Raw genomic sequence first — 14,417 nt, forward strand, 5'->3', positions numbered from 1 at the left:
TAAAATTCAGATATGTTTACATTTCATCATTGCCTTTTAATAATTGGAATTGTAAAAGCAATGTCTCCAATTTGGCATTTTTCTTTCTTTAAATCCATTAAAATTATATACGTGTTTTAATTGTTATGAGTCATTTGAATCTCACAGTTCCAGAGGCTTTTTTACAATTAACTTGCTATAAAGTGTTTTCTCTTAGTATTTGCAGAGGACTGTTAGAGCAGCAGTAGCAGTGTCAGAAACCGACATTAAAAATACGTGATAAAAAATTGAATAATTCGACCTCCTATTTTTCCAAGCTTATAAGTACTTGAAAAATGTAATTCAGACCCTAATTTTTTTTCAATTAAAGGAGCAAAGACCAAAATTTAAAAAATAATAACAGGTTTAATAGCAAATTATGTAATATTTGTTTTTTTAAATCGGTTTTCTTTTAAAAAGATTTGAAGAAAATCAACGAAATTTTACTTACTTCGATTATAAAATATATATATACATTCTAAAAAATCACTTACCTATAAAAATACTATTCAGTGGATACTTCCATTCTTCATAGTTAAGAATTTATCTATATTTATATTTTAAATTCTATGTATTTTTTAGATAAAATAATTTTTTAAAACAACTATTTGAAAATACCACCATTACGTAAGCAATTTTACGGTGTTAGTGAAATGCTGAACCAGTGTTTGTTCTTTTTTTGAACTATGGATAGACAGAAGAATGTAAAAATCACACGTTGTGCATGAAGAAATATGTGTCCCCATAGTTTAAAAATAGTTATATTTTACTTATCAGTTTTGCCTTAAAAAAAAACAGTCGATGAATTTTTCTTTTTTTTCTTTTCTCAAAGAAATACATGAATTTTAGATTTAATACATTTTAATTCTTCTTTATCCAATGATTTTTTTTAAATATCTAAAAAAAGAAAACATTGAATGAAATAGAAAAAATTGCCGTCAGTGTCCAATATTTACTTAACAATCTAAGCATAACATAAGCTTCCACTTAAAAAAAAAATCAACGTGGTTTTAAAAAAAAGTTTTACACTAAGGACTTTACAGGTAAATTTCCAAAAAACACGTCTTTGTTTTGTTTTAACTTAGAATATTTTATTTATTGATCTTTTATCTTAAATTTGTGATATATAAAACTTTGGTGAGTAAATTAATTATTTAAATTTTAACAGATATTTCAAAATGGGGGTGGTGAATTTAAGAAAAACGTTTGTCTAAAATATCATATTTGGTTTATTGGAAAGAACATAAAATTTCAAATTACGTTAAATTCCCTACCCACTATTTAAGCATATTAATTAGGACTAGTAGTTGTATTACATCTGGAACATCAAGGGTTATATATACCTAATTTGGTGCAATTTTACTTAATATCCTGTGTTTATAATTACTATTAGCAACGGTAATATTAAAATTTTGCATTCCTACTATGATATTTCTGACATTTCAAGGACTCATGCTGAATGTAAGCAGTTCGGTTTAATACATTTGTAGGCTCTAGTTTAGTTTTTTTTTCACACAGGCATCACCACATTATCAAGGCCAAGAGACCACTCGAGGATAAGGGTATAAAGAGTGTACAGTAGAAATTGGACAATATAGTAATCATTAGTAATGGAAATTTGGTAAATTTGTTAACTTACATGGAACGCCTCATCAAGAACTTGTTTACATTAGACTTGAAGACAACCATATTGTAGTCAACCGGAAAGCAGGAAAACGGAAGACAATTCCACAGGCGTGCAATTCTAAGAAAGAAGCTTTGCTCATGGAATCTACGTTTCGGTTTGGACACAGATAAAGAGTGGGAGTAATTATTGATAGTGTTTTCAGCTAGACGAGTGTTTCTTGTGAAAGTTTGGCGAGGGGGGACTGAAGCTCAGTAGAACACTTTCCATGAAAATAACAATGCATCAGAGACATTTTATTAGTAGTAGTTGTATTACAGTTAACAGTAGTAGTAATAGTAATATTTCATTCATCCCTTGCGACGCACTTAGCATCACAAGGATTCTTCATGCCAAATAGTTTGTGAACCGTTAAAGTATTTACTGTTTTAATAGTAGTAATAGCATTGTACTCCCTCTATTATGCATTCCATATATCAAAAGTACTCCATGCCAAATTTGGTATTATTCTGATCGGTAGTTTTGGCACCTATAAGTGATTAACACACAGAAAATGTTATAATACTTTTTCAAGTAAGGTTTTATGTTGATCACTTTCACATCTCAATCAGGACAGTGTTGATGTTTCTTTCAGATTTAAGTGCTACATTGCCAGATAGTAGAATATTTTCTCTTCATCACCTGACAGTCTACCCTTGCTATTCTTTCCGATTTTCTCTCTCTCTCTATATATATATATATATATATATATTATTATGTCGGTGGCTTGGATTAGAGCTTAACTGACAATAAGTATCATTAATACTTAAATAAATAGATGTGATTGCTTGCTCTTACAGTAAAAAAAAGTCAGACACAAGGTCGCTTAATAGCGGAAATACAATTCCCTCAAAAAGAGATCATTGTGGTCTGGCTGCAAAAAATAGTTTGGTCGATTCAGTCAACATTTTCACACAGATGTAGGCACTTCAGATGATATGCAATGAACTTCCAGGAAGAGAGGAAGGGGAATAATCACTATGTGAAAAACGTAGATGAATTGCTTAGGAAGATGGCCGTCTAAAACATAAGATACTATTTTTTTAAATTTGGAAGTTTTGAAATGAGGTTTAATGTTATGTATTAGCTTCCCGGAAAACTCCGGGGCGCCTTGCTAATAGTCAATTTTAAGATCAACTATTATTATTATTAAAAGTTAAGGTGTTTATTTAAAAAGTTATTATTATGAAAGAACATTATTATAATTATAGGTACGAAAATTAGATTGTGTTACAAGGACGAATAATGTTTATAAGTTTTAGAAGGCAGTGGAAATCTTAGAAACAAAAAAACAAATGGCAAATGCATAAACAATAAATTTGGCCACAGAACACGTGACTGGGAGGTCACTTGTTAGGTCTTGGTGTATTCGAATGACGTAAGCACAAAGGATTAGTTTTATTATATACAGGTAAGTTAGGTGAAAAAGAGGGGAGTTGAAGAGGAGACGCCAGATAGTCTAGACGAGTCTTACAAGTCGAGAAAAGAGTTAGACGCTAGGAAACTGCATATTCCAAGATAACCAAAATGTGAACAGAACGTTATAATCTCTAAAGATGTCCGGCCGAAACCAGAGAATAAATGTTATTATATATAAATATAACTATTGTGTCATGTGGTCTTTGAACAACCAGGTATGTGTTTATTTGTCATTTAAAATGAACTGTTTTACTGTCCACAACTGTTGAGTATACAACCATCAGCTGACATCTTAAATGTACAGATGGCCTATTATATGGATCACTATGATATACACACTCTTCATCATTCATTAAAGAACTCATTTCCCTCTCATCGTCATATACAAGCATTCGTTTGTACAAGTAATTCTCTCCCCCGTCTGTACCTATATTGTTAATACGTCCACGTTATCATTTCGTGTCAGCATCACAAGTAAGATTTGGTCTACCACGAACAATGTAACATCTGCATAATATACATACAGAATATATACACGCGTACACAATACACCCGTTACGTGCGTAAACATACGAGTAAAAAGTAACAGAACAGATTTTCCGGGAAAACTCCGGTTGCCCCTTTAGGGGTGCCTTTCGGGTTTATATGGCTAAAATTGACACTTTTGTGCTTATTTAAAAAAATTGTTCCCTTGGATATTTATAAAACTTTCTGAAAAGTTGTAACTAACTGATTTCTATATAATTTTGTTTGTCTATATTTCGCGATAACTCTTGGGTGTGCCTCAGGGGCTCTTTTAGGGCTAATAAAAACACTCTTGGGACTATTTTACCATATTTGTCCAAAATTTTCTGTTTATGTCTATTTAGCAGTTTTGCATGGTGCTGAACTCAAATTTAAATATGCTAAGTCTTTGGGGACTTTTGGGGCTAAATAGAGGGTGGGGGCAAATGATGGACTTAGTCATTTCTTTTTTTGCATGGTGCAGAACTCAAATTTATATATGTTAAGGCCTAAAACTGCACCGTTTGTTCATTTTCACCAGAATTTGACGTCCCCTAGGGACTTTTGGGGCTCAATGGAGGGGGGATGCTGAACTTGATAATTTTTTCCATGCCTCGTTCACTGCGCACTTATGAGGGACCATGCATGCTTCACTTGTTTATCTTGGGATTATCTCAAACTGTTTCTTAATTGAAGAGAACTATCTCAGCCAAAATCAAAGACTGTTGGCCTTTTCTGACTGAAACTTGGTGGATAAATCAGACATAAATATGGTTGGATTGATATGTTTGAATTGTAGAAGAATTTAAAATTTTATTAACGATTCTATTAGCAGAATGTTTCTGCGAATTACGCTGCAGATTCCTCATATATCTAGTCACGCTTCACTTGTTGGCAGGACTGATACTATCTACTAATTAATCAGTTCAACATTTGAAAGCATCATAAATTTAGGAAAAAGCTTTAGCAGAAGGTGAACATGTTATAAAGGGGTATTAGAAGGAGGCAACCGTAGATAGATTGTGTTTTTTGTATTATCTTTTAGTCCACAGAACGTCTTTGCTAAAAACTGTTATCAGTCAAGTTGTAAAAGTAGTAATAATATACTTATATTAGTTTATCAAAACTTTAAAGAGGAACGCAGCTAAGGGCTTCCTGAAAATATTAGATCCTCATGCCCTGGTGTAACTTTTGGATGCATCATACCTTTCAGCCCTTTTATTTATAATGAGGATACTATTAAACTATTGTGCAATGATTTTCAGTTGGTTGAATGCTAAAAGAAGCGTAAATAGTAGGAAAAATGGTAATTATATTTTTGATTTTATACTTGGAGAAATTAACTACGAGTATGAAAAATTGTTTTTTTATAATTTTTGTATATGATATAAGATTTCAACAAAATAAGGAATTATATTTACAAAATCTTTATTAAATAAGTACCTTTGTAAGGAAATGTTTCCACATTGTTCTTTTTTTTTTATCGAATTATCGAATTAATCAATTCAGGAATAATTGAACTAACAAATTAAAGAATTATTGAACACTTGAATTAACGAAATAAATTAACGAATTTAACACACTAACAATACATTCGCGAAGTAACGAATTAACGGACTGTAACAATCACCAATAAACAAATTACCGGCGTTACATTCTAACGAGTTCACAAATTAACGAACAAGCGATTTATTTATAGTGAGGATTCCATAAATCAAAAGTTGAAAGTGTATAGAGATTTTCGTTTTTGCAATTTGCAATGTTCTTCCTAATGAGGTTCTCCAAACTTCGTTTTGAAGGTTTGGATCTGCTCAAAAATAGTCGTCTAATTCTTAATTTTTTTTTTTCTGTAATTAGGTTTTATTAAATTTAAATGAACCACTCCACCACAAAAAATATATATATTAGAATACCAAAATTGAAATGAAGAGAATTTGAATTGTAAATTAGCTCCAATCAAAATATGATAACATTCTAAATGATGTCAACAAGTTCCGAGATGTACTTGTCTTCATTTTCCTGTTAAGGTTTTTAAAGGCTAAACAAAATTTAAACTTTAAACTTTAGCTTAAACAATAAATTTAACAAATTTTAAGTGGTATATATTCTAAACAAAACTGATTTAAATCTTCAAAACGTGTAAAATTTTATATTATTTTTATTAGAATTATTTTGAGATGAGAAATTTATACATTTCTTTATTTATTTGCGAACTATTACCCTCATCTTCTAGTTGTTTCACAACCTTTCAGCCAACTATTCTTCTGGCCTTTGTCAGATCGTTAACCGCAACGGCTAGGAATTCTGAGTCTCTTAACTGTATCCTCAGTAATTACTGCCTTCCATAGTTGTTGTCGTCTTATCACGTTTTTGGCCAACTAAGCCTCTGGTTGGATTTGGGTAGGATTGAAACTGCTATCTTCAGAAAATGCTCATCTGCAACCACAGAGATTCAACGATTTCATTCACTGCGGCACGGGTAAAAAATATAAAATATATAAACCTGTTTGATATTATTTCTTATACTATTAAGGTTATATTTATACAGTCATGACAACCAGAAAACAGTCTTGCATTTGGCAGTAAAACAAAATTGCTATCGGGTGACAAAGCTGTAGGGAGATAATTATTAAAGCGAAAATAAACGTCCTAGTCTGTACCTACACATAGTCTGACAGATGGAGAGACAGACACCTGGATTTGTTCTATTAAATAGCCAGACAAGATTTTGGAATAAGGTGTCTTTGACGAACAGCGTCTCCAGCTGATGGGCAGAATTTGTGACAAAAGCAACAATAAGTTAACGAACGAGCTAGTAATCGTGGCGAAAGAAATGTGACGGAAATCTCTGACAAGAAAGACGTCAGTGGAAAAAGTAATTCTTTGTGGGTTTTTTTTTTAATTTTATTTTGTTCGTTTTTTTTTTTTCTTTTTTACTTTTCTAAATTTCTTTTATACAACGTGTGCTTAAAATCCTATCATTGTCCATTGTTTAATTTGCCTCTTTTTCTCTGCATCCAAACTAACAATGTCGCTTCTCTTTCGTCACTTTTGTTATGTGAACAGAATAAGCAATTCGATTTGCAAAGATTCCACAATTATAAAACTAAAGTATTATAGGTTAGGTTTACAATAAGAATAAAACTGATTCTTGTTTAAATGCGGCTCAGTGCTTAGGGATAAAAATGTTTCGAATTTAATTCTGAGAGACCAACGGAAATACAGTTTCCAATTTAAGAGTGATCGATTAATAAAAATGGTATTTTAGCTAGATCATTACAGAGCAAGGAAATTGCATTTTTAAATTTAAACTTGATCAACTGATATAATTGCTATTTCAAACTTGAGTATAACACCCCGACAAAAATGTTATTTCAAGCTTAAGCATGATTACTTGATGAAAATGCTATTTCAAACTTAAATGTAGTCTACTAAAAAAATAGCATTTGAAGCTGAAGCATGACAAACTGACGAAAATGCCATTTCAAATTTAAGTGTAGCTCGCTACTTACTAAAATTGTATTTTAAACGCCAGTATGATCTATTGGTAAAATGTTTTATTATTTCAAGCTATACGTTATCGACTTAAATCAAACCCTGATCAACTAATGAAAGTGCTAGTTCAAATTTAGGTATGGCAGACAAAACAAGAACACTAATTTGAACTTGTGCTTGAATGACTGACAAATGGACCAATTATAAACACATATTTAGACATCTAAAAAAAATCGATATTCCTTCCTTCATTCTCTACATTTCATGCTTAAAATGCCAGGCAAACAAAATTCTTTCATAACGATGCAAAGACATATCTAAAAAAAAAAAAAAAAAAAAAAAAAAAAAACTGAATATGCTTGAGAAATCAAATCACCCAACAATACAGTGCAATATAGTAAAAAAAAATGTCCTTTATCAGTTCGAAGCTGAAGGCAAATTCACCAGAGTTAATCTTTCTTACCTTCAACAATGACATTAAACTTGCACGTGATCTCCTGGTTCCAGCGATCGATAGCCGTGAAAATCACTTTCTGCGTGGCCGATTGGTTGGTCCAGTTGAAAGCGAGTCCATCTTTGTTAAATGGAACATTAGATTCTAACAGGATTCTATTGCCCAAGTGATCGATGGCTGTCCAGGTTATGGGGAGGTGCACAGCATTAGCCTGAGGGGGTAGACTCAGCCTTATCGTTGTACCTTCGGGACAATCAGTGAAATAAGGAAGACCTGCAAGAATGAAAAATATTAATGTCAAAATGAATCAACTTACTCTTACATCTACAAGTTTATATATTCAGTATAGAACTTTATTTATACACATTGGTTACATATTTGGAAACATGTTTCAGTCCTTGATGGAAATTAGCTTGACCTCATCATACCGGCTATAAATTCAATGATTATTTGGAAAAAAAAAACATATGATATCAGATGAGCAGTTCATGTCTGTTAATTATTTTTTTTACCCAATGTTATTTTACTGAATAACATGCATATCAACGTAATACACTCCTCAACATTCCCAAATGGCGCTCTCACCTATTTATACATTTTATGATATCCATTCTTATAAAGGCTTCAATCTTCACATCCCCTGAGGAAGTTTAGCTGTTTTTCAGCTAGAAGTGAAATATGTTTGCAAATGTGTAGCCAAAAATGTTTGCGTGAATGAAATTAAATTCTAATAAACAGCTCTATGGAACATAAACTTTACTTCAACAACAAAAGTGATTTTTTCCTTTAAATAAGAACAAATAAAACTTCTGACTTACCGATATTTGCCTTTTGTGTTTTTGTTGACACAATACGTTCTGCACTTGTGGGTTTGATTGTAGTTGTAGTAGTGGTTGTTGTGCTTGCTGTGGTGCTTATTGTGGTTGTTGTCGGCTCTGGAGTTGTGGTTGTTACAGTCTCTACAAAACCAACGCGTATGGACCAAAATATTAATCATGGGTCATTAAAATACATAAACAGATCAGATCATATACGACAAGGAAAATCTTGAAATTGCACATTAATTAAAATATAAGAAAAAAGTGGGATAACTCTTTAAATTAAGTCTGTGACATTATCTTTTTTAAGACCTTTATATAAACTCATAAGAAGTCGTCAAACCTGTATTATCCACCCCCTTTTTCATAACGGCAGGTGGCATTACAATCTCGCTTATAAAATAAAAAAAATAAAAAGGGATACCAGACTCTATCCTCCTCTTTCTGATACAGGAGCTAACATTAGTCAGACCATCTCCACCCTCGTCTCGATTTGACCGCTAATTAACGGACATATCATGCAACCAGATGCCGGGAGGAGTCTACTCTAATGGCTTATTTCGTCGAGATGCTAACTTTTGGAATTGTGTTCCTGGTTGCACCAACATGCAAAAGTTTAAATATAATGTGAACAAGCATCTTGCAGCAAAACTCCCCACAATGGATTCCCCTAATTCATAGTAACCCCTTATGTCTCAATGGTGTTGTGCCTTGTTTGGTATAAACAAATGTTTTTCACAAGATATTCTTACAAACGAAATAGGATTAACAGTAAGTTCTGCAAATAGTTAAGAGCAAGCATGGGATTTCCATCAACTTTTGCTAAGATATTGTAATTAGTATGTTTTATCCAAATTTTGCAAGTTTTTTAAAATATTTTCGGGCAATATTCTGTGCATTTTACAAGTTTTAAGCAAATCTGTATAAAATCTCAATAACAATACAAACCAAAGTTTACTGAATAATTCAACTGAATGAAGAACCCTGTGTTTTCTGTTACTAATCCTGAACTACATATTACCATTTTTAATATTTTCTGTAGTTTTTAAGTTTTCCTTTTACTTCTTTATTTACATTATTTCCTTTTCTTATTATTTACGTTATTGTTTTTTTTATTTACGTTATTCCTTTTTCTTTTTTATTTACATTATTTCTTTATTTCTTTATTTATTACTTACCTTATTCCTTTTTCTTTATTTACGTTTTCCACTTTCTTTATTTACGTTTTCCACTTTCTTTATTTACGTTTTCCACTTTCTTTATTTACGTTTTTCCTTTTTCTTTGATTACGCCATTTCTTTATCTTTTTTATTTACGCTATTTTTTCTTTACGTTATTCCTTTTTTCTTTACTTACATTATTTTTCTTTGTGATTTCTTTATTTACGTTATTATTTTTCTTTATTAACGCGATTTCTTTTCCTGTATTCACGTTATTTCCTTTTCTTTATTTACCCTGTTTCTTTTTCTTTGCATATGTTATTTGTCTACATAATTATCTTAATACTACTGCTATTCAATGAACTTAAAGATAAGTAATGAACTGTTAAAGGCATGCGTTTTAAAATACAATTTCTATATTACTATATTTAAGAAAAATATATCCCACGTCACGGATGCCCACTATAAAGGAGGCCTTATTTAAAAAGGGAAAACAGGGTGAAAAATATTCAATAGTAGAAAATTAATGCCTAAATCACTAAAAAGTAGGATCTTTTTTTCTAAATAATAGAATTCCCACTCTGTGTTATCCGGCAATGAATGATGACTTCATTTGCTGCAGCTCCCAGCCCTGAACCCTATGTTAACATTATAATTTCAAAGTTTTCTTTTTCAATGTTTACGTCATTTATTTATTTAGATCACCTTTTTAAGTTGTTCTTGCTACTACTATTTTTCTTGTCATCCTCTTACTCTCTTTTACATTGTGGCTACCACAACTATTTTCTTTTCACACTACACCCCGTCTTATTTACTCTCTCTCTCTCTCTGTCTCTATACACACACACACATATATATATATATATATATATATATATATATATATATTGTAGCTATGAAAAGGGGAAGACTGAGTTTTTTTGTATCCATGGTAAAAGTAGGGCGGAGGGAAAATATTTAATGAGAGAAAAAAAAAATAGAAAATGGGGAAGAGTCGGCCATGTCAGAAGGGAGTACACTACTTCTCACCCACTTTACTAATTTCTTCTGAAATTTAGATTCTAAAGAAGCAGTGGAATCATGATTATTAACAGAGCCTAATTTTATAAATTTTCCCTCCGTCCTACTATTTACCATGGATACAAAAAACTCAGTCTTTCCTTTTTCATAGCTATAATAAAGTTTTGTACCCCCCCAAAAAAAAAATAATTATATATATATATATATATATATATATATATATATATATATATATATATATATATTTCATTATGTAAAATATTCAACTTGCAAGAAATTATATAAAAGATATCTGAATTTCCAAAATCCATCACAAAGTCAGAAGAAAAAGATACTGAGAAACATTAGATGCTGGGAAAATGCATCTCGCCCCACCTACCTACACATATCCCATCAATCATTTCTGCTGTAAGACTTTTGCATACGCATCCTTTGGCTGCCAGGGTATTTTGAGTTCCTGAACCTTCTGGACAAGGAATGCACGTACCATTACCATGTTCTGGCTTATATGTATCCTTTGGGCACACTACAAATAGGCATGAGAAAAGGTATTGCTTGAGGACAAGAGGGACGAAAAAGAACAGATAGCACCAGAAACAGTATTATTTTGCATGCGAAAATTGTATTATTGTATTTTGGTTTTTAAGATAAAGGGCGTTACTTGTAGATATAACGATAATACATCAATAATTAAACTTTTTCATGATTAATCTTTTTCATATTAAAACGTTATTTCAGATTATTTTATTTGTTTAAGAGAATAGGTGCTTTATGTAAATAGTGGTTTATACTAATGTTAAAAAATAAGTCACAAAATTTAAATAATTATTAGTTTTAAAATTAGAGAGAAAATCTTATGCTAGACTTATTCAAAGTACTCCTCTGTCATTCTTTATTACGGTTTTTTGTCTTGTGGCCAGTCAGACTAGCAAACTCAGGCTAACTATAAAAAGAGCTACACCCATACAGGATCATCTTCAAGATGCACAAGAAATTCAGACTGACAAAGATGGCTAAGAATCATTATTAACTCAATACACAGAGAATTTATTCACGTGAAAACTTATATACAAAGTTTATGTTTTCCATGCGATACGTAATGTAAAGTAAATATGTATGTGTAATGACAAACTGTTTATATATTACGATTTTATACACAATTACACACACGCTATATATATATATATATATATATATATATATATATATAATATTTGAAGGGAGTTAAAATGTTGCAAATGACGATTTACAAACATATATTAGAGTATAAGATAAAGTGAATTATTTCCTTATTCAATGGCGTTTGAAAATTTGGATTTCTCCTTCAGAGGAAAACGCTTGGCGAAAGAATTTTATATGATTGTTAGCTCAAAAATTGAAATCTTCAGCGTTTGAAAGAAAAATAAATATATATTTGTTTGTGTGTGTGTGTGTAAAATAGCTATTAACAAAGTGGTCCATTTTTAAGTAATGCCATTGTATGTAAGATTTATTTTATAGATACATGTAAATAGTATTTTAAAATATGACATATGTCTGCTTTTCGATTTATATATATATATATATATATATATATATATATATATATATATATATATATATATATATAACGTTAAAAGGAACTTGGACATTCGAAAAAGATATATGAATGTTTTCTGTTTGTATAAAAATATATTTGTCGATGAAAATATATAAAATTATCTGCATTCACGAGGAGAAAGTTTATCCATAAACACTTTTGTCTTTTAAAATAAAGATTATATTTCATTTTAAGGCATTTTCAAATTATAAGGCGTGGCTATTTAAACGGTATTACTCCGCTGAATTTAATTAAGGTGCATTCTACTGAGACAACAATAGAAAAAGATGAATACAATGTTTTAATTCAAACATTTGAAACTTAGTGCTGCTAGGTGAAAAGTTATTTCTGTTGCTATATTCAAGACAAAGTATTTTGTAATCAATTTACAATGTTTGAACGTTCCATGTTGTTTGGATGAAGGAGGGATGTGTATAGTGAACATTTTGGATAGACTTTTGAATTTTAAGAAGTGTTTTAGTTTCGATTGTTTAACAAAATAGGAGGGGCGTTCCAAAAGTAATGCTTCCTATTTTTATTCAGCCCGAATGAATCAGGGTGGATTGTAATTTGCATTGTTATGATGACTAAACGTATGCATTAATGGCATAAAGACTCATCTCTCTGTTGCAGATATTGACAGTGTGAGACTCTAATAAAGTCAAATTCACTGGCGCCTGTTGAACGTTTACAAAGCTGATGCAGTTGATATCAGCGCAGTTAGGAGATAGGTCAGTCGATTTCAGAGTGGTGACAGAGATGCGAATGACAAAGCGCACAAAAGAGGTTGGTAAAAGTTCATTGAGCGTGTAGTCATCGACATACTATGTCGAAATCAATTCTGGAACACAAAATGTCGCTTGCTTTAATGGTACCACGCCCGTCTTCGTAGCTCTTAAAGATTTTAGTATTTTATTATTAAAAAAAAAAATAGGAGGTCTTAGTTTTGGAACGACTCTCATAATCTTTATATGTACTGTTTTACTCTGTTTAATCAAATTCTCTGTTATTTTCTTTTTTAATTTTAATGCCTATACTTTTTCACACACACACACACACACTTGTTTGTATTCAAGTATTCATGATTAAAAAAGGATGAATAGCTTCTTTGCCAGTTTAATCCTCTATTCATTTTACTGGTTTGCAGATAAATAATTCTGTATTAAGTGGGACACAATATGGCAAAATCTTTCACAAGATCTTTCGACATTCAAGTGTGAAACAAGGTGAATAGATAACATTAAAAGGATAATAATTTTATTAGATACTGTCACGTACTGCCTACAGCAGTTTAAAACACGTCCGATCTTTGTATTGCGTTCCATTAATGGTCGGTTAAGAGAGACTTTATCAACGCTTTAAGAATTGGTCATTTTAAATTGCATTTAGAAGTTACAATGGTTTTTGTGTGTTCTCACTCAGAATCTCTTGTTAGTAACATTGTACGATATTTGAATATACATGTTGATTGACAGCGCTTATAAATATCAAATGTAATTTTTTTTTTGTCAACTTGAAACAAAGTGAAAAGTTATGTTTGCAAATAAGTAAAATCGAAAATGTGAAAAGCATGAAAGCCTTTTTGTTTTGTTTTTTTAATAATAAAAGGCTATTATAAAAGCATCTGCATTTCGAAATATATAATAATTTAAAACTAGCTCAAAGCTGTACTTGTGATAAGACAGAGCATAAATGAATGTTAGATTGCTTGCTGGAAATTGAAATTCCTGGCACTGATACAGACTGTTATTTGGTGTGTTCCCAACTCCTCTGGGTAAAAAAGAGAGAGCTGTTTGTTAGATAGGAAATAGAAACGCGCGAACTGAAATGATACTGATGATGAGTCTGATAGTGTTGATGCTGCTGCTGATTAATATGTTGACTGAGATTAGATAAAGGTAAATATTGATATAATATCTTCATGAGAAAATATTGGTAATAGTAAAAAAAAAACAGAATGGTGCGAATATATAGAGAAAATACTTGAACTTTAAACAGCATTGTTAATAAAATATGAACAAATGAAAAAGGGTCATCCAATTATTCATCTATATATTTTACATTTCTATTTTACCTTTTACCATGATTTTCAATCTATCTGTGGTTTGATTATCAGGGAATTTTATCTAAAACAACTCGTACTGATAGAAAACTATTATAGGAATATTTATCAGATAGGAAGAAAATAAAAGGTTGCATATAACTGAATAATAATCTATATATTAATACAATAGTGTGTTATATTTTCTGTGTCACGCTTATATCCGGGTCGTTTAATTGTTATGTA

General features: G+C 31.0%; 1 protein-coding gene across 1 annotated transcript in view; it reads right to left on the reverse strand.

The window, feature by feature from the left end:
- LOC145245728 (low-density lipoprotein receptor-related protein 5-like) overlaps positions 1-14,417 on the reverse strand; it is an 847,618-nt gene that overhangs the window by 27,808 nt on the left and 805,393 nt on the right. Inside the window, exons 19-21 of the mRNA XM_080107325.1 lie at positions 10,931-11,077; positions 8,372-8,512; positions 7,563-7,826 (exon numbers count right to left, since the gene is read on the reverse strand). Coding sequence (XP_079963451.1) covers positions 7,563-7,826; positions 8,372-8,512; positions 10,931-11,077 — 552 coding nt within the window. The remainder of the gene's footprint in view (positions 1-7,562; positions 7,827-8,371; positions 8,513-10,930; positions 11,078-14,417) is intronic.

Source organism: Euprymna scolopes, chromosome 1 (assembly GCF_053919585.1).
Source record: "Euprymna scolopes isolate OS-2025 chromosome 1, ASM5391958v1, whole genome shotgun sequence".
In the NCBI taxonomy this organism is placed as follows: Eukaryota; Metazoa; Mollusca; class Cephalopoda; order Sepiida; family Sepiolidae; genus Euprymna; species Euprymna scolopes.